We start from the raw sequence: 23,444 nt of genomic DNA on the forward strand, positions 1-23,444 counted from the left end.
GGCTTGGTCCTGCCTCGGACAGGGTATTGGACTAGATGACCTATGGAGGTCCCTCCAACCCAACTTCTCTTATTTTGATTGCAAGATGATGAGGTTAAGAGTATCCCTTCACCAATACCTGCTCCCAGTCACAGAGGCCGGGAGCCACCTTTGATTCAGTTCAACTTATCTCAGTTCAGTAATGCTTTATTGCCTGGAAGAGTTTGAAAAGTCCTGCCAACAAATGAGATAGGAACCCCGCCATAGTTTGGTGTGAGCTGTTCAGACTGAAGTGGGATTGCTGTGCCACAGGGAACAGATTGCCTTTGCAGCCTTTCACTTCTTCAGTAAGAGTGCACAGATTATCAGTGAGATACGTTTCAGCATTATTAGCAAGTCCATGTCAGCTGCTGTATCACCACAAGTCCTGCCTGCTCTATGTAAAGTATGTCTGTGCTGCGACAGACTTGATCTTTACCAGAAATAAAGCTGCTCTAATTTGTGCTGCGTCCCCACAAAGCCCATATTATCTCTGGGCGGCGCCACTCTACAGCAGTGGATGATGCTAATCTTTTTAAATAGCTGAAACACATAACTCTCGTGCTAATCATCGTCATTTCTTGGTTTCAAGAGTTCTGAATCGACTTGCCAAAACGGTCTTGTAATCTTATAATTCAGGCATTTATGTGCATTCATCTATGCATCTCAGAGTTACCATGAGACCAATTGTCTTTGGCCAGTCTCTTGTTATTTGCCTCGCTTTACTTGGGACTTTAATTTTTCCTTCAATAAAAAAAAATAAAAAATTGAAACTAAAGCATTTACAGATAGCCCAGAATGTGTTCTTAAATGCTCAGATAGTACCATGATAAGCGTGACAAAAATGTTTCTCCAAATTATGCGCCATTATATACCATGTGCATGCATTTCTTGGAGACTTTTACTGGTTTGAATCTTCAGAACATGAAATGTTCACATGGGATCACCTCTGGGGAGAACAAGATCATCTCTGTTGACCTGCTTTCTTTGGCATGATGTTAGTATCTGGTTTAGATCCTGCCTTCGTTGATCCAATCATGAATCTGTTAGTCTAACCTTTAAAAAATGTGAGCCAGTGTTCGTACTACCACAAAGAATGTTGTAGTAAATGTGTTAGTTGTATTGGAGGGATACGGCAGCTGTGATGGGGCAAGAAATACGAGGCAAGGATTTTTGTGGGTGATATCTCTTATCGGACCAACTCTCTGGTTGGGATCAACTTGGACAAGCTTTTGAGGTCCAATCATTCTTCCTCTTGGACTCCATTTTATATTAAGCCCTGCTTTGCCATAGGTAGGTAAAATTGGGCAAAGAGGCAAGGCAGAGTATAGGGTCACACTGTTTGGAAGCTGCCTTGTGCCAGCCAAGGATGCAGCACGGAGGGAGGGAGGGCAACTCTGGCAAATCCCAGCCAGTTAATGGCAAGTCATAGCTCAGCCCCTGCTGTGAAGTTTGGGAGACACACATGAGTATTTCCTGTGCCAGGGGTACAGGTTGTAGCCATAGGCAACTGGTGGGGGGCATGTACCCCCCCTCCCTCCGCAACAGGGCTGTTCCCCGCTGCCATTATTTTGGAAGTTACTCAGGTTGCCCTTGGTGCTCACTGACACAATCACCCTGGCATAGAAACCTTCATGCTTCAAAACTTATCGGCATTGGGCTAATCATCTTAAACTCCTGGCATCTTCCCTTCAAAGAACTCTTTCGAGAAGGGCCTTTTGCGGCAGGTCATGCAGGATAGAAACATGAGGCTCCCATCACGTTTTCAATCCACACTCACGCTCTGAATAGGAGTGATTGCTGCAGGTCTTCACCTTTTATTTGAAGAACCCTACAGCACAATTAATGTTCCCTCTGAACACAAACTTTGCCTTTCAGAGCAGATTGACAAGGCTACAAAACTTTGGCACTGCACATGAAAGATGGAAGTAGCCTGTTTTGCCATTGTGGGAAAGTGTAATGATATTCCATCCTGCCTCCCTCCAAAAAAAAAGCCAGGGAAAAATAAGTGCATAAGCTAATGCTAACCCTGAAGGCCTGAAAGTGCTTTTTCAACTAGATCACCGGAGCATAGTTCTTCATCCAGAAGGAAAAAAGCTAGCTCAGTTACTAGCTGCTTAAGTAAGGGGATTAAGGGGATTTTTGCTACACATACAGGACTAATACCAAAATAAAAGCAATGAGGTCTTGCAGAGAAAGTTTTGCCATCCTTGAAAGGAACAAAGAGGAAATTAATTTTTTTCCAGTGAACCTACCTTAGAAAGAGGAAGGGCCGAGCTTAAGTTTAGGTCTGAAGTATCCAGGTAACACCCTTACATACGAAGTCCAGGGTTCCCAAACACAACATCACTATATTTTTTGGTCTAATAAAAGATATCAGATTTATCCAAAAAGCCTTGTCTGCTGCTGTCCTTAGATCAACATGGCTACAACCTACACCCCTGAAACTATATTTTAAGTTCACAGCTCTAAGCCAGATGGGTTTAGCTGCAGTTTACTTTAACAGTCCTCGTCTAGGGTATGCAAACAGTATTAGCAGCCTGGTAACAAACGCTTTCAAAGAAACATAATTTTAGGTTTATCACTCACTGAAGTTTTGACATACACTATGAAGATTAGCTCCCCTATATTTAAGGAAGGAAATCTATGTCAATGTTTAACACTAAAGTCTTGGGAAAGCCGAATTCAGGAAGACGTGCAGTTCTACACAACTTTCAAGACAATGCTGGGAATTTGGTTTATAGATAATATATTACTTCAATTGTGATATGACTCCGATTATGTCTGTACAGCTCCTGGTACATGGGGGACACTGGCGTCTAGGTGTTACTGCCATTAGTTCTAAAATACTACAAATTCACTAAATTGCAGCTTTAAGTGTCTGTCCATCAGCTTGGCATCATCCTTTTTAACATTTTACCTAACACCCTAAAATACAGAATTGAAAATATTGGTGAGAAGAGCACCAAGACTTATTTGCTCTACAAAGCTGTATGGCTTGCACTGAAAAGTAGAACTTTCTTCATCTGTTGGGGAACTTCAGAAAGGTGTATGCTTCTTTTCAATAATAAAAAAAAACTTTACACAGAAAAGTAGTACGAGGTATAAAAGGACAGCTAAACTAGCTAGTTTTTAAAAAAGCCTCTTCCCTGTATTTCTTATCAATATTGAAAAATGTAGGAGAGATTTCTTAAGCGAGGACTTTTATCTTGTTACCGCTGAAAGCTCACAGTGAAGTCACAGCTCTTAATTTTTAGGTGCACAAAATAGATGTCGACATGCGTTTTTCAAGACAATTGCTTTTGGATCTGTTACACATTATCTTGAACTTAACTAACTGAAGATAAAGCCGAGAACTAAAATGCCAGCTCTTTAAGTACAAACAAATGCAACTACAAAGCAACGGATGCTACACGCTAGAAAAGCAATTCAATACAACAAGAGATTCTCAATTTATTTGAAATAATTCAGTTTGAAAAATTTTAATTTAAAATTTACAGCACACGTGGGGAAGAAACATTTTTTTTATTACAACTAAAAATTATCAGAAGAGTGCTGCAGGTTTTTGCTTTATTTAACACTGTCATGGCTTTATTCAAAACACAGTTGCACAAAATCAATTACTTCAAAGTTTAAAGGAGAAAGTTTGATAAGGGACTGAACGCACTATATACATACTGCCATACAAAGAGCATTTAAAATAGGACAAAAACTTCTACAGAATATAAAACCCGCCCTTACATAGTTTGCATGAAAAGACCACCCACCAAGCCAAAAAAAGACAAAAGTTTCAAAAGTTTCAGAGGCTCTTTGCATTACACCTTGCTTTTTTAAAAAAGAAAAAGAAAAAACAAAAGACCCCCACAAAACCAAAAAAGCTGGATTATCTTGATTGCATGTCAAACTGGCTGACACACAAAACCTCAGTTAGATATTAACATTTTGCAAAAACAACACACTTTCTTAAATGTAGTTGAATATGAGGCTCAGACTCTGGTGAGCAGTGACTGATCACTACGCTAAATTGTTCAGGGGAGAGAAGACCCCCCCACAACATGCTCTGCTAACTTCTCCAAAGCTTGATTTGATCCCATTCTGTCAATATTTTAGTTAAACATAATGAAATGTTACCATGATTTAAAGGCAGACTCCTTTATTACACAAAAGCTCCTGTTAACTTCAGTCACTTTCACTGAAACACAGTAATTTCACTTAAAAATCCCTTTCTATTTAAGAACAATTCTAAGAGCCCTCAATACAAGATGTTATAGCATAAGCCTTATATTGAGAAGCACCTCTGAAATACAGGTCTGTAAATAATAGGCTTAGTTGCCAAGACAAAAAAAAAAGCAAACAATAAAATGATCAAAGCAAACTGAGATGAGTATAGAAAAACCACCTTGAACACAGAGCCTCCAAGACGAGACAGGGGTTCACTAGTCCATTCAGGATTCAAAATGCAAATGTGGGAACTAGGCTGCAATTGCAAATATAGTTTCAAGGGTCTTTAGAGACATCCTGCTTTATAATTTCAAAGCCATTCACAATCAATTTATTTCTAAATCTTTACCAACCGCACCTAACACTTAACTCAGCTATCGTTAAAAGTTGGCAGTGCTTTACAGCTACATGGAAAAAACTTTTTTTTTTTTTTTTTTTTTTTAAGGCTCTAGTTAGGGGGAAAAAAAAGAAACCTACATAAGAAATTGGGCTTTTCAGGCCTTCTCAACCCTGCAGTGTTTTAAATTTTGAGTCATAACTCACAAATTACAGTCAATCAGAGCATGAAATGCCTTGTTAAAATATTCACACATTACTATCAAAATCCAGAAAATCCCCCTATCCTTTCCCAGTTTAATGACAGTTATTTTATTTTTAGACAACATACAAAAATGTCTCTTTAATAAAGCTGTGTATGATATTTGGTTCAGTATCTATTTGAAACAAAGGAGGTGCGATAAGAGTACGCTTCAAAATCCAGATCGACTTAAAGGAGGTGCGTGTGCATCCACCCACCAGAATTCAGTAAGAGGCGTTGGTCAAGTGGTCTACCCAGGAGCAGTAGTCTGCACATCTCCTGCCCTTGCAGCCAGCTGTGTTTAGCAGAAAAAGTTTCTGCAGGTTCTTAGTCCATCTTCAAAGCAACTTACTGCTGAACACATAGGTAAAATGATAAAGTACAATTTATATATGAATGGTTAAGAAGTAACTTGAAAAAACTGGGCTTACGCTATCTTTTTATGGTGTTGAGGGCTTTGAAGATTTTTAATTGAAAAAGGGGTGCTAGATGGAGTTACCCATTGCTTTTTGCACTAAAAATGCAGGTCCTACGTAGCCCAAAGCTATTTTCCAACTACAGGTTTCCCCCTAGCTTTACGTAGGTTCTGTATGTGCAAATTCGCTCTTACGCGATGACCCTTTTTATACCAAAAATTTGTTATATGCAAGGCAATTTCACTCTTATGTGATCTGCGTGGTGGAAGCCCGCAGCCAGCTGCTTTGTGCAGTGCATTGTGGGAATGACAACCACCAAAATATAGCCTCCTGTGCAGATCTGTGCTCCTCACTTGTTGGTCTGCAACGTGTTTCTGTAGTTGCCATCCCCATTATGATAGTGCCCCCTGTGCTTGCGTGTACCGTCTGCTGTTGACGAATACCAAAACTGTCTTGTAAAAGTGGTAGAAATGGGTCTGGGGGTCAGTCCAGTTGAGGTCTTGGAACATATCCCTGTTTGTTACATTGTAAAGTGGGTTCCCTTTATGCAAATTCGAGTTATGTGCCATTTTCCCGGAACGCATGTACAGCATAAAGTGAGGGAAACCTGTACAGGTGGAAATTTCACAAGATTGCAGAGCCAAGTGAAAACAGTTTAGAGGAAAAGGGATTTTTAGTCAGACAGTTTAAAACTTTGGGTTACTGGCTCTTCTGAATGGCTATTAAAATATGAGTACCCATTTTGGGGGTGAGGGAGGAGGGAAGAAAGAGACTTAAGGATTTACCACTTCATCAGAAGTGAGAGTTAATAAAATACATCCTCAGACATCCAGCAAGTCCTCAAGCAAACATGCAAACTTCTGAAGAAGCTAGGGAAAAATAGTCCTTAAACTTGTTTAGGTTTCCTCGTAAGTTATAAAACAGAAAAAAAAAAAAGTAGTACGAGACCCTCTTAAAAAAAAAAAAAAGTCACAATTTAACAAGTTAAAATAAGGTGTAGTCAACATATTGATCTCAAGCTGAACTTGTGGTCAAGCTCAGTTGGATAGAACTACTTCTCATTTCATAGAGACTTGATTTTTATCATAAAGTATCTTTGATTTCAGCTTATGTATAGTTTTAAAATACTGAATAAAATCCACCATACTAAATCCATGTAAAACATTTCTTGTCTTATTTGTGGGTTAATAATGACCAACACAGCAAGCTTGTATAAAACAAAAATTCAAAAAAAAATTCTAGGGGAAAACTTGACAATGAATTCAGTGATTATAGGGTTGAAAATTGTTTTCTACATATTTCACTAACAAGGTTATTACATAATATTCGGAATGATAAAAAGGGCAAGAATAGTAAAACCACACCTTTCCTATAAAAAGTTAACATGTTATTTTCTGTAGGGACATCTATGGTACATGATCACTATTGCGTATTCTGTAACTTAAGAGTCTGGTCCTATTTGTTTCTGTAACAAATTAATCATCCTCTTCTTCGCCTTCATCTTCAGGTTCTCGTTTCCTCTTCTCCCCTCGGACACCCTCAGCTGGGGAAAGAAGTTATACACGTATATATCTGATTAACTTCTTCAAGTCTAGATGGAATAAGAGACTAAGGAATAACAAGCCTATTTCAATTGTCATCTCTCTCTCTCTACATTAGCTGTACACATTTTTGAGGTCATAAATAGTGGAAAGCTGGGTTTTTTGGCGATACAAGTCACACTGAGCATATACCTCATATTGGAAACAGGCTGTTCTTCAATACAAAGCACACTTGAATCCAATTATACCTATATGCTACAGTCAGCATATGAGATTAAACAGATTTGAAATAGGAAGAGACCCATTTAAGTTTTCTTTTCCAAGTCTATGTTCACCCCGTCTTAAGAGTTTCATACAGAAAATGTGGTGGTATGGAGACAGAACGAGGTATCAATTGAAAGAAACTAATTTAAGTATCCGAGTTCTGCACTTAACCATAGAAATATTTGATTCAGCTGGCCAACTATGCGCTCTGCTGGTGAAAGTATGAAATGCAATTTAGATCCAACTGGAGGAATACTTTCTAGCCCAGGGGCTAGCAACCTTTTGGATCTAGCCTGTAGGCCATAGGTTGCTGACCCCTGTTCTAGACAATTAAACATCTTCACTGATTGCTTAATGGGAGGTAGCAAGTACAGTGCTGCTTTTGAAAGAGTGAAAAGTTAGTTTTGCCAGCTTAGATTTTAAAGACCAGTTTAAAAGTCTCCAAAAAGACAGTCTATTAAACAACACGCATAGTGCAAACAGCTTCTAGTCGAGCCCTCAGTTCTAGTGTTTGGCTACCGGATGGCATTTTGTATGGAAACAGGCAAAAGGGCTACGCAAAACCAATTTTTTAGCACTGTGACTATGAATAAATTCAGGCTGGAAATTAGAAGACGTTTTTAGCCATCAGAAGTGGTTGGAGGGGGAGGGCATGCAAAACCCTAACTACTTTTAAGACCCAGCTTTGTTAACATTTATTAAAGGGATTATATGAGGCTGACTGCAATAGCAGGGGATTCTGTGACCCAGGAGATCCATACCAGCCTTGTGGCTAAATCTGGCCACTTCTCCCTCATAAGGAAAAGCTGCCTATAAATAAAATGCCCCACTCTGTGCATCACAGTACAGATATTTTCTGCATAATCCTTAGCAGAGACTGGTATGAACTTACAGCTGACCATTATTTATCTAGCATCCAAAAGCTATACAAATATATGACTGATCCACACCCTGGACAGACTGAACTCTAAAGACAAACAAAGGAGCAGGAAAGATGCAGCTGTCCTCATTAAACATTTTCTGCCACCATCTTTTACCTTTTTGCCTTGCTGTACTCATTTGATTTATTGTAATGGATCCCGATATCTTATTTGGGCTTTTCATATTAACCTTATACATGAGCATATGGAAGTAAGTCACTTCTGCAGGCAAACAACTCCTGATATTCAGTTCCCATAAGTCTTTACTCCGCTGTGCCCTATACACTTAATACTAGTATCTTCTCTCTGCAGGATGAATTCCCTTTATAATTCTTAAAGTTTCAAAGATTAAGTCAAACAGGTTATTCCCCCTCCCCATAACACCTAAATCAGAATGAATTCTGATACCCCCGATGCATTATTAAATATGAAAATTCATTTAAATGTGAAAGACATACAAAAAACTAGAACTCTTGGTTCCAAAATGATACCTTTTGTTAGACCAACTGGAAAATGCCATTTTCCAGTTGGTCTAATAAAAGGTATCATTCTGAAACCAAGAGTTCTAGTTTTTTGCATGTCTTTTTGTCTCAGACCAACACGGCTACCAAGTACACATTTAAACATAAAAGATTTTTTTGCCCATTTCATCCAAGGGTTACGTGCTGTTAAACAGATGAGCTGAACAGATGTGCCATAAGCTGACAATGGCAGCGAGCTAAGACTTGCTAGTTTACAGGTGCCAAAAGAACGGACAAGTTTTTTTAAAAACCCAAACAAACAGCTTTCATGCTTTGCAGAACCTACCTTCTTCCTCCTCATCGCCACCTTCTTCGACGTAATCGTCGTCATCGTCTTCATCCTTCAAGATAAAGAATATTAAGAGATTTTTAAAAAACTACAGTATGCTTAGGTTTAATTACATGCGCTTTGCAGAAGACTAAAACAGCACTTTGAAGTTTAAAAATCATGTTTCATTTCTGCTTTTATTGCTAGACATTTGTACAGATCAGAGTCCCAATTTACTATATTACACTTATCAGGTTAGCAAAGATGTATAAAACCAAGGCTGGTCCTGTATTTGGAGTCTTTTTCTGCTGTTACTTCTGACCTACCAAGAATAATTATGCCAACTAGTTGTGAAAACATCTCAAGAAGAGTATTACAAAATACAGTGGTCTACAACAGCAAGAGCTGATAAGAACCCTTTTTGTTGGTAACGGAAGTCAAACAAGAAGGGAGAAAAAAAGAGTTTATACATCCAGCGCCGTTTTAGTTCTAAACAAAACAAAAGTTGCTTTATAAAATGGGGTAACTGGACAAATTTAGGCCACTTGGCTACAGGAAATCCTAGAAATGTTACACACATACACCGAGATCTCTGGTAGTATAACTGCAATAGCAGGAACTGAGGACAAACTCAGTTTTTGCATATAGGTAATATCTTTGCAAATATATTATCTGCCAAATGAAATGCTGTACAACATCTGGTAAAAGTTTAAAAGGCACTTAGCAATTCATTCTGGAATTTCATCTTTAACCGACATGCAAATTTAAGATGTGCTTTTGCTGAATTTATTCAAGTCCAGGTTTAGCTGGTGTATAATTATGCCGATTCCAGTCCTCATTTTCACTTTCCAAAATATACTGAAATGGCTAAGACGGGACTTTCTGAACTGCGTGCTTAATGTTGGCTACAGCCTACTCCCCATCGACAACAAATGAAAGGCGTCCTTCCTCTGTTACCAAGCTTTGTTGTGGTAACATTAGGAGTACTTTAGTTCCCCAATTTCTTTAGCCCATGCTGCAGTTCTTCACTCCTGGCAGCCGCCGTACACAGAAGCCACTAAGTATACTCAGGTTTCTAACAAGATTGCCACCCCCACCAATCAAGCATTCATTCATTTTCTAAAAGAATTACTGCCAAGTTCTTACTCAGATCCTCAAATGAGATTTTGTTTTAGCTTTGGAAGGTGGTTTTTCTCCTCAAAATCTGACCTGGTGACCTGGTAGAGAACACCACTAACTCTTCAAGCCAGTGCAGTAATGAATCTTGAAGCATTTCATTGAGCAAGACAATGCAGAATACCAAAGAGCAGTGGTTCTCCTGCTGCAATGCACTTGTTTGATAGTAAAAGGTCTCTCTAAAGTAGCCTATTGCTCACCTATGATAGTGGATTTACATGATTCTGCTTACACAAATTTAAATTATTTATAGCCAGATAGTGTCAAGAAAATCCTAAGTCTTATAGCAGAAAAGGGAAAGTCCTACCTGGATCTCCTCCTTCATCAGGTATGAAAGACCAACTTCTTCCTCCTCTTCACCCTCCCCCAAATCTGAACCTGCATCATCTTCATCTTCATCTTCTTCGTACTCTCCTGGTGGACCAGCTTCATCTTCATCTTCTTCATCCTCCTCATCCCCTTCTGAAAGGCAGGTAATTTCTTACAGCTTCACTTAAACCTCAAAGGCTTGTTTGTAAACTCATCTTAAATAAGCTTCTAAAAACCGAATGAGCCACAGAATCAAATATGAAAATGATGGGTACAAAAAAAGCTTTTGGTATCAGCAATAAAATGACTGCTTCTATATAGTTCTGTCTCAGTAAAAAGTTTTGTACTCATGTTTTCCTAAGTGCAATTCTCCTTTAACTGCACAGCACCCATGACTACACTGTTTGCAAGTGCATTCCCTCTGCCCTCATTACTCAATAGAAGCACTATTTGATACTGGCCTACACTTCAAAAATGTAGCTGATCTGTACTCCAGCAGTTCAACTGTCACTCTAGTTCCAATTTTATATTTAGGTATCGCCTGAATGGCATAACTAACAACTGCATGTTTAGAGAACTTACCTTCATCATCCTCATCTTCTGAGTCAGGAGCCTCATTATCTTCCTGATCAAACCCATCTAGGTAGGTGATCTGCTGAAGCAGCTCAAAAACACTTTCCCTGTAATCTTCCAGGTTTGTGACGTCACAGTTGAACAAGTCCAGGCTCTTCAAGTTTTTGAGATTTTGCTGAAAATGAATTAAAAATTACTCACTGAGATGAAATAACTACTCGGTACCTCCAAATACTGTACTGTTGCCTCCTAAATGTCACTGATTTTACTGTGTATACCCACCACCTTCTCTTTTCCTTTGCTGTTTCCCATTGCCCAGAGTTCATTTAAGAAGGTCTTGGTGCTGACAGTCAAAGTTCCTTCCCCATAAGACCAGGGATACCACCTCTCTCTCTATACTTACTTTTGAAATAGCTTTGACCCACGTTACTTCCCATTAAGATGCACATCTTTGCTTCTGGAACCCCCAAAAGTACATCCCTCTTCAGAAATATGATCCTATAAATCACTCAGGGCTCTCCCATTCTCTGTGGTCAGCACAGCCAACTGTGTCCCAGCACCAATCCTACCATGCCTGGTGGAGAGACAGCTTTCCATGGCCTGAAAGGGGCAGCTATGGATGTGCTGATAGAGGTAATCCTGCTTAGGGAGTAGGAGATCTGGGTTCTGTAGCCCATTACAGTCATTAGCTGTTTGAGGTGTTCTTTTAAATACTTCAATGATGCTATGAAAATTGCAGTTTTCGTGGGCCACGTATAAGAGACACCACTTTCAGAGGATAGTTTTGGCACTTAAACAAGTATGCAACAAGTATAATTAACTTAAATAGAAACAATTTTATCTCTGTGACGACTCGAACCAGTGAGATTCAAGGCAGACTATCATTACCAAGTTTCTAAAACACTCGTTTAGCCCAAGACCAGCAAAATTAATCATAAAAGATTAGCAGCTTGCTTCCAAAAACTTAATTAAAAATTTGTTAACTGTTTTCACTAGGGCACAAACCACTTGTTAAAAGTGGTCTTGTGGATACCTTTCATTCACTAACCAAGCAGTTTAACTTTTTTTTAAGCATAATCAGTTGTTATTAAAGAAATCATACCATCTTTTAATGCATTTTAACCACTGAAAACAAATACAGGCCCAGCGATACGCAACTATCACTGACAGACCACAAGTTTGAATACATCTCCTCTCGTAAATCCCATGGCTGACACAAAATTGATTACTACAGTGTCTTTACAAGTCTGTCTCTAATGAACCATAGGATGATGCATTTATTGCAATAGGAGTAATCAATACTGGCCTAAGTGGGATACAGAAATTAAAAAAAAAGAAGATTCAAATGTTGCCAGAACTGGCAACAAAAAGTTACCTACGGCTGGGGAAAGTGAGAATTTTGCTCTTTGGATACTGTTCAGTTCTGTTGAATGTCACAGTTAAGCCATCGTGTTTATTATCTTTTTGTTTTATTGATTTCCTATTTAAACCGTGTTTGTTGTACTTATCCCTTCTACTTGCTGTGACCTTCTATCGTCAGGCACTTACAAACATTACATTTGCATTCAATTACAAAATTATTCTCTTTTATAAATGCTAGAAAGATTCTGACTTCTTTAACACATTGCAATCTTCTAGGAATCTTACTTTGTACTTACAAGGGCTTCCACAGTGCTGAGATCTTTGATTTTGTTGCCACTTAGATTTAGATATGTGAGATTTGGACATCTTTCTGCCAGGACCTCTAGGCCTCCCGAAATGACGTTGTCGCTCAATTCCAGCTACAGCACACAAAAGTTGGATAATTAGATGATTCTGATAGCAATCAAACCAACCAAGAGCCTGTATTTTATTGAAAGAACACATGCATCACAAGACTATTGGACTTCCTGTAGAGCCTGTAAAACCTCAGATTACTTGTATAAAACAAAGTCTGGTTAAAAATATAGCAACCCATGTTGATCACATGTACGTCTCTTTAGAGCCTAACATTTATTTCAGAAGCACTTCACACCTGTACTTGGTAGTGGTAAATCATTAACTAGTTTCATACTTGGGTGTCTACAGACACTTAAGCACATCAGACTGTAAGTTGGCAAGTGATCTCACCGATTCCAACTGCTCAGTTAACATGTTTAGCATCGTGCAAACTTAAAATGTTTCCAGGCTTTATTTTTCACGTGGGGATGCGAAACATAGCACTGGATCTTTGTACAGGCTTTAGGTCAACAGAGTAGGTTGAAGCTGGTTCCTTACAGGTAACGAAAAATGATTTCAGTGCTTCCAGCACTTCACCTAATGCGATTGCTCCCGACCCCCTTTCTTTACAACAGAATGGGATGGCCATCATTAACACAGTTTTCAAGTGACGCTTTTTCAGTACTTTGGCTCATTAATGTTTGAAACCATCATTACTTACATTCAGGGTCTCAAAGACCTAATTCTTTAGTTAGCAATGTTTAGTAAAATATTTCAATGAGATGCAAACGTGACTGTGACTATGGAAATACGCAAGTAGTTTAACTGTTGGTGTGTTTCAAGGTATACGACTTTGGCAAGAGAGAACCAATGGGTTTTTGTCTGAAGATACATACCTTTCGGAGCTTACTCAAGGTAGGGAGCTTGGCCAGGGATGTCAACTCTACGTTGGCCATGCTGAGAAACTCCAGCTCTTTAAAGGAGTCATTCAGACCTTCAATTTCGCCATTGCTGGATCGACAGTTATCAAGCACTAACTCTGTCACCTTTAAACAAAACATAACGTCACTTATTACTTTAATAGGCACCCACAACCAAGCAAGCAATTTGGGTCAAACCTGCAGCCTGACGACAGGCTTTACTTCCCATTTGGGAAGACCTGAACTTGAGTTGTCTGAAGTCATTGACCATGTCAACCTTGAGAGGAGGTAAACAGAGTTTGAAGCATGATCACAGGGAACCAGAAGAGAAAAACTTCATTTATTTTTGACTGTTAACATGCTGGCTTCAGAAAGCACAACCACCAAGACAGAGTTCAGAATCGCAGTCCTTTACACAGCCAGACAAAAACCCATGGTCCTGGTTCTGATGAAAGCCAGGAACAGATGCATCAGAAGAAGCAAGGAGCCGAAAGCCAACTAGACCATTACAGAATGACTCGCCCATACAGTTTATTTCCATACCCATCACTTAATGGTTGCTTCATGCCCAGATGAGGGTTTATATTCCCATTCACTATTTAAAATAAGGGGGTATAGCCTCATTTGTCAGAAAAAAAGCACCAAATCCTCTTGCAAACCCTACAGCTTTGACCCTCAAAATATTGAGGCAGGGAGTTCCATAGGTTAATAATGCACCAGATTGAAGCATTTGCTTCTTTATTCTAGATGCATTGACTCTGTGTCGCTGAACATCTCGTAGGGAAAAACCCATTTTCTGTTTGTCCGTCCTCCATGTCCCCACAGGCGGGTTGACCAGTCACGGTCACTACCTCTCTTCCCACATCACACAGTTGCTATTTTACCAACCTGGCTGCACATGAAAAGGATTAAACGCAACACCAGTCTGGGAGGTTCAGCTCTGAAAGCCTCATCTGTAGAGATGACTAAAAAAGTCACTTGTTCACTGGCAACTTCTGAGTTATTTTGGTGGGCATGAGCTGCTCATTTGTTTCACGCTTACAATCTTATTTCATGTTCCTGCAGAAAAAGGTGACCAGAGAGACTAGCTTTGAATTGTTTTGTGGTTTCCAAGTCTCAAAGTTGCTCAGGTTTTGCCCTGAAGAGAAGGGAAAGACAAACCATTTTTGGGGGTAACTCCAGCCACAGTTTAAAGGCTTTAAAAAAAATAACCTGACACAGTCAACTTGTCAAAAAAATATACTGCTTATCTGAGTAATAGTTTTTATGCGGGCAATCTTTGTGCAATCAGTCTCTCAGGCTGGGGTAGAGTAAAAGCACTCTGCAATATCAACCTATCTGGACTTTATTCTTGGGGAGAGCAAGACACGCCAGTTGATAGCGTCCTTGCTGACCTAAATGCAAAAACATCTGCTGGAGTGACAAATCATTTGTTGGCCGAGTTTAACAGCAGGGAAGCGGAGGCTGCAAGTTGATCAGCCTGCTCTCCATGCAGCTGGCACTGCAGTCAATGAAATTACTACAGGAGATTAACTAAAACCACGACCCTCTCCTAAAAAGCAAAGCGCGGCCACAATCTTTCCCTACGCAGCGGGGGAAAAAACTACGCATCAGATAACCACCTGCCTACAGCCACCTCGGGGGGGTGTGGGAAAAAAGTACGTTTAACAATAGACGAAACCTCTTCAGCATCGCATCTTAATTCTGCGCATCTCGATTTGTTTTTGTAAGCACGAGTGCCTTGAGGCTGGCCAGAACCAAAATGGCTCGGGATTAAAAAGTTAAGAAAAATACTTTCAAGATGCCGTTGGCCCCCTTGCGCTGCGTTTCTGGACTTGACGTCAAAGGAAGAGGACTGAAAAAAAAAAAAAAGAACCCCCCCCCCCATAAAGTTTCGCCGTCACTGGCTTGCACGGGACTTTTGTTTTGAAGTCACGCCGGAGCGGCAGGGGATGGCATTTTCTGCAACACTGGAGCACCACTCCCAGCGCCGAGTTCGCGGAGGGAAGGAGCTACCTGACTGTAGCTGCATGGCGGGCAGGGAGAAGAGCCCTCCTGCGTTGTTCATGACCTCCCAACAGCGAACCTGACTGCTCTCGGTGGGTGGAGGGACCGGCCAGGAGCCTATCTTGTCTCTGATGACTGAGCAGGACCCAGCAGCAATCGCCTTATCTGCCTCTAGCCATTAGGAAGGCCGGTTATAAGCCGTGTGGCTGCAAGGGAAGGAGAGGAGGGTGCCATTACCCCATCATGTGCTCTCTGGGCAGAGCTGAAAAAACTCGGGGAGGGTGGAGATGGTGATGATGATTCTCTTCTTTCTCCTTCCCCATCATCATAATAACAATAAGTAATAATAGATCCAATCCAGAATAAACAGCCCCAAACGTCAGCCGAGACACAGGCCAATTTTGACAAAAAGAGGGTTTCTGATCCTCTCTGATCGCCGGCTGGAGGAAATCAAAGTCGGATTTACCCAGATGGTGTGTTTTTTTTTTTGTTTTTTTTTAAGATGGATTCGGTGCCACTACGACCTGTTTACAACCTCCACCAGTGAGAAGTTAAAAATAAATGAAGACCCAGCCTGCCAGCAATGCCAATGCGGGAGGGATGGGTGAGCGGGTGGCACGCGACTTCGGGCTTCTCCCCACCCCAAAGAAAAGCAGCTGTCGATTGATTTATTTCTTTTTTTAAAAAGGATCCTTTAATACCCCTCCCCCCCAAAACTCACCCCCAAACACAACCGAGAAACTTATGGCGGGCGCATCACGGTGGGTGACCCAGATTTGGAGTTCACGGAAGGAAAAAGGGGGAGGCGGAAAAGAAAAGCAAGTTCCTAATTTCCCCCAAATCAGCCGAATAATGAGAACAGACGCCCGCAACAGCGATCACAACGAGCCCATGCCAGCGGAGGGGTTTCGAGCCCTCCTTCACTTTTCTAAAAGAAGCGCAGAGGGGGCAGAAAAACCCTTTAGCTAGTCCAAAAAAATCTTATCGTTGTAATAATAATAATAGTAATAATAATAATAATACACAGTCAGAGGAATGAATAATTAGGAGAATACACCATAAGGCACAAATACGTAGTAAGGAGCACCCCGAGGAGGGGTGTTTTGGGGCCCGGGGCTCCTCCATGCCGGCTCGGGGCACGCGCAGCGCCGGGCACCGCCGCGACATGGCGGCCCCGTGCTCACCTTCTCGGGCGCGCGGTTCCTCAGCTCCAGCACCACGCGCTTCATCATTTCCATGGCCGAGCCCGCGCGGGCACGGAGAGCTGGGCCGCCGCCGCCCCCCGCGCCGCCGTCCGCCGCCGCCGCCGCCGCCGCCGGCCGGAGCTCTGCGTTGCTCAGTGGCCGAGCGCACACTGAGCCTCCATGACATGGCGCACGGCGCCCCCTCGCCCAGGCCACGCCCCCCGCGGCCGGCGGGGCGGGGCCAAGGAAGGGGCGAGCGCTTCCTCTCGCCGCGCCGCTTCCTATTGGAGGAACGGCGCGGTGCGCAGCGGCGGCCGATTGGTGCCGCCGAGCGCCCGTCGAGGCTCCGAGCTTTTAAATGCCACAGTTGGCGGCGGTTGGGCGCCATTATGCGCCACGCGGTCGGGTGCAGCTTTCTCTGTAGGGGTTAGGCCTTGGTGGCTAAAAACAGATTAATGAAAGGTGACGGGCACAAAAAAAAACAAGGGGACCTGCCTAGATGTTAGGTGTGAAGGCAGAGATTAGCAGAATGAGGGGTCTATAATAACACGTGTGTTGTGTTAAACTGCTGCAAGGGGCTTGAAAGAGGAGGGGCTGTGTTGGGACCTGCTGGCTTCCCGTCCTGATTGCCAAACTCAAGCCTTTTTTTACTTTGATTAGTGTGCGTGGCACCCTGGGGTGCTACTTTTGAGGGTGCTCCATAGCCTTTAGCCCTGTTAGGTGTGCACGCGTGATTCGTGAGAGGAGAAACCGGCAGGCTTTCATACAGGAATCAGCAGAGTTGCGGTGTTGGGGGCTTTCTCAGCGCTTTGCGACAGGACCAAAATGATCTGCGACAAAAAAAAACACGGAGTGAAATCAGGATTTTCTGAGGGGTGCTGAAAGGGGTGCCTGACGTCTAGAAAAATTGAGAACCACCAGTTTAGTTCACTCCTGTGGAAATACCCAGTTGTTGGGCTGTGTGAGGGCAGCAGAAGTGTTCAGGCTTAAAAGCTGCCAAACTTCAAGAGCTGTTAGCTCCTGCCAAACGTATAGCCTCGCAGTCTCTTGGGTTTAGGGGGAAAGGGCAATGGAGATGGGCGTTCTTGATTAGTGCAAGAAACTGGTATGATCAGAGAACCGAAATGATAAATGCCATAAAGACGAGGACTGCAAGCTTGTATCAGGTGTAGTGGTGAAGCAATGTGAAGCCTCTAAGGAAAGAGAGAATAGTATGGCCTGGGTTCACTGAGCAGAGATTTAACCTTCTGTGCTGGTCCAGAGGAGGCAGTAGGTTTTGCCACGGTCTGATAAAAGGGTCTAGAGCCTGATTCTCAATCGGGGGCCACAGCAAACCAGGTTCACAAGAAAAAACTAGAGATTTCAAATGCGGACCTAGCATTAAAAACTGCTCTGATCTGTCCATGGTGATTGATCTTTCTGAGCTCTTTGCAATGGAGAAACTACTTTTCATAGTTTTCAGTCAAAAAATGAGTGAAAATGAAGAGCTGGCATCTTCATGGGGGGCCTTGAGCCTAATGAGGGGTGCTCTGAGTGAAGATTGAAACCACCGGTTTAGAGAAGGGAGAGGGCAGGATGGTGCCTAGGTTATATGTAGCTTTGTGTTACCAGGTAGCGATGCTCTGAAACACTGATTGAAACCAGGGCTGGGCCATAATAAAGAAGCCTAGTCCTTGTTCACTTGGATTGTGCTTGCAAATGCATCTGGCAAGGTGTTAAGCTTCTTGTTTTGTCTTGAGGTCTTTTGGTTTCATGGCAGAGAAGGATTTCTTAGACATAGACGAGCTGCAAGCGATAATTTTGATTGGAAATATAATGGGTCTGTTCCCAAGTGTTACGTTGGGAATCATCAATGTCACTAGAGCTCAGGCTTAAAGCAAATGGTTTGTTCTTCAAAGAAATGCACTGTTGCTAATTTAGCTATGCTGTTTCTTTGGGGAAGCTATGGCAAGGAGCAGGTGAGTTGCTGGAGTCTATCCTTAGATGAAGAAAAAGTTGAAATACCTTTTTCTCTTCAAATTTTCCCAGAAAAGGTCTCCTATCCCATGACAAGCACAATTAGTATCAAGAAAGGGGAGAACTGCTGTGAGCCCAGAGGAGGAAAAGAACAATTTGGGGATTATTTCAGTAAGCTTAGCATTTTCAAAGCAGCAGGACCTGATGAGATTCGTCTTGGAGCACTCAAAGTATTAGCTGAATTAATTGCAGGCTCATTGACCTGTTATGTTTAAGAGGTGAGGTGAGGTCTCAGAGCTGGAAGAGGACAAATGCAGTAGTTTAGAGAAGGGGAAAAGGAAGATGAAGCAAATTGCAGAGCAGTCTAATTTTAGTGCTGGGGAAGACACTGGACAGTGTGTGTGTGTGTGTGTAATAGCTTAAAAGATAACTAGCTGATAAGTGATAGCTAACATGATTTTATTCACGGCAAGTCAGGTGTAACCAATGTGATTGTCTTCTCTGACAAGGTAAATGAGCCTTGTATGGGGTGGGAGAGGGCAGTGGATGCGACATATCTCGTTTTTAGCATGGCTTTTGATAGGCTCCTGTGCCATTGCCTCGAGCAAGCTAAGGCAATATTTAGGTGCAACTAATACAAGGTTGGAGCATAACTGATTGGATAATGGGATTTAAAAAGTAGGAGGAGGCATTGAGTGGAGTCCTCCAGGATGTGTCCTAGTCCGGTACTGTTCAAATACCAGTTGTTAATGAGTGAAGTGCAAGCTTTGTGCGTTTGCAGATATCCTCAAGCAGGATGGGAGTAAGATTCAAAATGATTTGGATAAAGCTGAGAAATAGTCTTAAAGAATTAGGATGCAATTCAGTGAGGGCAAGTGAGGAAGGAACAATCAGATACCCAAATGCAGACTAATGACTGTCTAGGCTAAAGCCATGTGGAGAAGGAGCTACGGTTCAAGTGAATTGCAAGCTGATGTGGGTAAATGGCATGATTTTGTATAAAAGCAATGCCATCCTAGGTTACATTTGTAGAAATGCAGCATGAAGTGAGTTCTTGTTCTGGGCAGCCCTAACCTACCACAGTTTGGGGCCTGGCACCTGCAGAAAGATGTGGGCAGAACCCAGAAGAGACCAAACCAAAATGGTTAAAAGTCTAGGAAGCACTGACATAAGAGGAAGGGCTGGAAGAACAGGGATGATTTAGTTTAGAAAAGAGAAGAATGTTTTTAATTTCTATGGGGAGGTAACTTGGAAAGCTGTGACATCTTGCAATGCAATGACTGCAAAACATTAAAAAAAAGGATGTGCTATTAGCTTTTAAAGATGGGCAAACAAAGGCACAAATATATTGGGTGCCCTTTCTGTGTCCATGTGAGTCAGCGGTAGGCCTGGGAACAGAAGCCTTGATAGCTCCCCTGCTGGCTTTCTCCACTCAGTCTGCCTTTAGGCTTGGGGGTTTTGGGCAAATTGGTGTAAAAACAGACCTTCAGTTTGGCTGTTGTATTAGTGTTGACCCAAAACACACTAATTTGGGGATTAATTAGCCCAACAGTAAATGAAAAGGGGTGGAGGCCTACCCTCACTGAGCATAGACTCACTGCTAAAATAATTAGTAATAAATGACACAAAGTAGTGGGGAATCAACCATAGGCAATGTGTAGATGGGGGCACATGGCCCCCTCCCTGAGACTGGCCCTCCCTGGCTGAGGAGTGGGGGGTGCCAGCTGGTGCCCCCCACCGAGATTGTGGGGGCGCTGAGAGAAGTGTTGGTGGCACTTTCCGGGTTTGCTGCTGGCACTGCTGCTGGCAGCAGTGATTGGCTGCTGCGAACTCCTCTCCCCCCCACTCCCCCCAGTTCCGGTTGGCAGTTGGCTGCTGGTGTGCCCCCCCAGTATCAGGAGCCATCAGTTGCCCATGGAATCGACAATAACTATACTGAACAACAGGAAAAATAAAAATAAATGAAGCAAGAAGCAATAATACAACCAACTGTCTTAACTTTGCTATAGGATACAGAGAAGAATTCCCACAGCGGGTGCTAGGGAGCAGCTGGGCTCTCCCTCCTGCTATCCACATGCCTTTGCTGACTGGTGATCCACTCGCGCAAACCGGCTATCTCAGCATCGTTTCTCACTGGCTCTCGGGCACACGGCTCTAGAGCACTCTTGCACCTCTCCTCAGGTACAAGCTTCATGTGCAACCTTCCCACCTGTGCAGGAGTGTGGCCACTCTTGAGTCCTCATTCGGGGCATACATGTGGTCCAATTGACTGTGATGTATGGGGGGGCTCAGAAACTGCACCCCAGCCCTTTGGCCAGCCCTACAAACCTGAGACCTGCTGCATCATCACCCAGGACCATGTCTGTGACATTGTGTAAGGCAGCAAGTGCTTGGTGCTGTCAGAGGCCCTGTGGTTCGTGGCTGCCCTGCAGAAGGGCCGTAGCGATAGACAGAAGTAGTTTATATGTTAGACAAGAATAGTAAATGTAGTAGATAGGGGAGATCCAGCCTGACTTCTCAGGGTGCCTGGCCCCCAGACGCTGTTCCCTTTGGAGATTTTGAGGCTTCAAGGTGTGCCTGCCTAAGCTGCTCTTGGTGCCCTCAACTCAGAAACCCCTGTGGGGCCCAGAGAAGACCCCTTCCTTCCTTTCTTGCAGAACCTGCAGTAATCGCACCATGACACTGTATGATGTGTTTGGGGCGAGAAGTTACCTGACTTAGAAAACAAACAGTTGTTAACTTAACAAAACACTGCGAGGCTTTAACCAGTTGAAATGTACTAAATGCTCACGGTCGTCGACTGGGTCAATTAAACGGAGCTTGTAGGTATGGGCCAAAGGTGTGGGTTCAACGACCACACCAGGAAATGTGGGTGGATACTTGGTGGGGGTCGAGGTTGGGAAGGCAACCCATACAGGGTCCCCAGGTTTAAAGTCTGGGTCCCATCCCTCTCGAGTCTGAAGGGGTCCTACTGCCCAGAGATATTTTCCGCTGTTGAGGTTGAGTGGGGTTTGTGAAAGCACTTTCGACCATCCCTTGAAATCGGTTTGTCTCAGTTCCAATAAGAGTTTACGCTTTAATTCTCCAATGGCGCGCTCCACGACGCCATTAGACTGGGGATGATATGGTAGGTGTATGTGATGACGAATATTATGCATCGTGAGAAAATTGCGAATATGGTGACTGTTGAAGGTGGCCCACCATCAGATTGTATTTCTCGTGGAGTCTGCCATTGAGAAAATTGGTGCAACAGAGCTTGAGCGCACCGAGGCCCGTCGGATTTAGTCATGGGAATCGCACCGACCATACGGGAACCGAGGTCGACAACAACAAGCGCCTTAGGATGCTGGCGCGCATTGGGAAGTGGGCCCATTAGGTCAACCTGCCAAAATGCGCCAGATTGATGTTGTTCGGTGTTGTAAGCTCCCTGGAAAAATTTCTTTCTAAAAGGTTTAATTTGGGCACATTGGTGGCAGGCTTGAAGCACACGTCGCCAATCGCGTGGTGTGGGTAGGCCATTACGAGTGGTATATTGCCAGCCGCCTACATTACAATAATGCCGCATGGTGGTGTCTGAGCCGGGATGGCCCCATAAGTCATGAAGCCATTTAAGGTACGGATCGCAGACCGGTTTAAGCGACCTATGTACTTCGGCGGCTGGATGAATAACGTCATCCATACAATCGGGTGATGTTGGCTTTGGACCTAGAGCTAACCAGTCATCAACAGCCTGATGCAATGGGTCGGTGTCCGGCACGTGAGAATTAGTATGTCGGATCATCGGGAGATGATTCATGCAGTGAAGTATGTGAAAGATGTCATCCCATTGGGAACGAAAACGTTCTGGTTCGGCTACTCCCGTAAGGACATCACAGACCCAACGAGAATCCAGGACAAGGACCGCTGTCATGAACGGCTGGCTGATCATGTGTGATAGCGATATGTTTAAGTGCACCAATGGCTCCTCGCAGCTCGAGCTCCTGTGCTTGATGTGTAAGGGGTGTGTCTGGTGTGTCGTGCCAGTTGGGGTTCGCCCATTCTGTGTGGCTGGCAGCACATAGTGAACACTTCCAAGCAAACCCACCACCGAATTGTGACGTACCATCACTGGCCACGTTTCCTGAAAGCGAAGTCCTGTACAAGATAGGACGGGAAGAGACAGTCGGGGTAACGGTGGCACTGTCGTGACACGTCCATGCAGCCCAATCGTATTGGGTGTGTGTGACCAGCGTATGCCAGGTGGAAGGAGCCCCATGGAAGTCTCCTGGAATTCGTGTAGGATTGAGGTGTGTAAGTAGAGTGGCACCTGGGCCGTAGAGGTCGTGAACGCTGTGGTGAAGATGATGTTCAGACGCTAAACATAGGCAGAGCAATAATTTGCCCAGGTGTCCATAACAGTGTTGCTCCTTATGGAGGGTCCGGTTAAGAAATGTTGCCGGGCCGTTAGAGGTCTGCGCTGTGACCCAAAGATGTGTAGGAGTCCAACCGACGGTGACACGAAGTGGTGTCGTTGGGCTATATGGCACTAGGGGTGTGGTAGTGGCAGCTTGGATAAGGTCGTGGACCCGGCGATTATCCCGCTGTGTCCAGGGTTGATGACTTGTCGTCCTCTTTCGCAATCGACGCTGCAATATCGCAAGTGTATCGAGGTGTTCGGGCGCAACGTGATGGCGGAGCCAATTGATGCTGCCTAAAAATCGTTGGGCTTGCTTTGTCGTAGGACCTGTATCAGAGGCTATATCCCATGTTGGGGTAGGCACTGCAGTTGGTGATGCGACGCGACCCTGAGGAGTGTATTGAGTACCCAGAAATACACAGCTGGAGGAGGGTTCCAACTGAGACTTGGCAATGTTGATGTCCCATCCTTCCTCCCGT

General features: G+C 43.2%; 1 protein-coding gene across 1 annotated transcript; it reads right to left on the reverse strand.

Moving 5' to 3' along the window:
• Positions 1–3,446: 3,446 nt before the first annotated feature.
• ANP32E (acidic nuclear phosphoprotein 32 family member E) lies at positions 3,447–16,821 on the reverse strand. The gene is made up of 7 exons (XM_090052845.1): positions 16,614–16,821; positions 13,399–13,548; positions 12,463–12,585; positions 10,814–10,979; positions 10,230–10,384; positions 8,765–8,819; positions 3,447–6,775 (listed from the first exon to the last, which is right to left on the reverse strand). The coding sequence occupies exons 1-7, from the start codon at positions 16,665–16,667 to the stop codon at positions 6,708–6,710; spliced, it is 771 nt and encodes a 256-aa protein (XP_089908971.1). The 5' UTR covers positions 16,668–16,821; the 3' UTR covers positions 3,447–6,707.
• Between the last annotated feature and the right edge of the window lie 6,623 nt (positions 16,822–23,444).

Source organism: Crocodylus siamensis, chromosome 6 (assembly GCF_052110815.1).
Source record: "Crocodylus siamensis isolate JL-2025a chromosome 6, ASM5211081v1, whole genome shotgun sequence".
NCBI lineage: Eukaryota > Metazoa > Chordata > Crocodylia > Crocodylidae > Crocodylus > Crocodylus siamensis.

What these genes read in the sequence shown, in the direction of transcription:
- ANP32E (XM_090052845.1), bottom strand. Translation starts at nt 16,667, where the DNA reads ATGGAAATGATGAAGCGCGTGGTGCTGGAGCTGAGGAACCGCGCGCCC. An exon ending in CCTTGAGTAAGCTCCGAAAG is followed by an intron (nt 12,586 to 13,398) that starts GTATGTATCTTC and finishes TGTGTGCTGTAG; the next exon opens with CTGGAATTGAGCGACAACGT. An exon ending in AGAAGATGAGGATGATGAAG is followed by an intron (nt 10,385 to 10,813) that starts GTAAGTTCTCTA and finishes CCTGCCTTTCAG; the next exon opens with AAGGGGATGAGGAGGATGAA.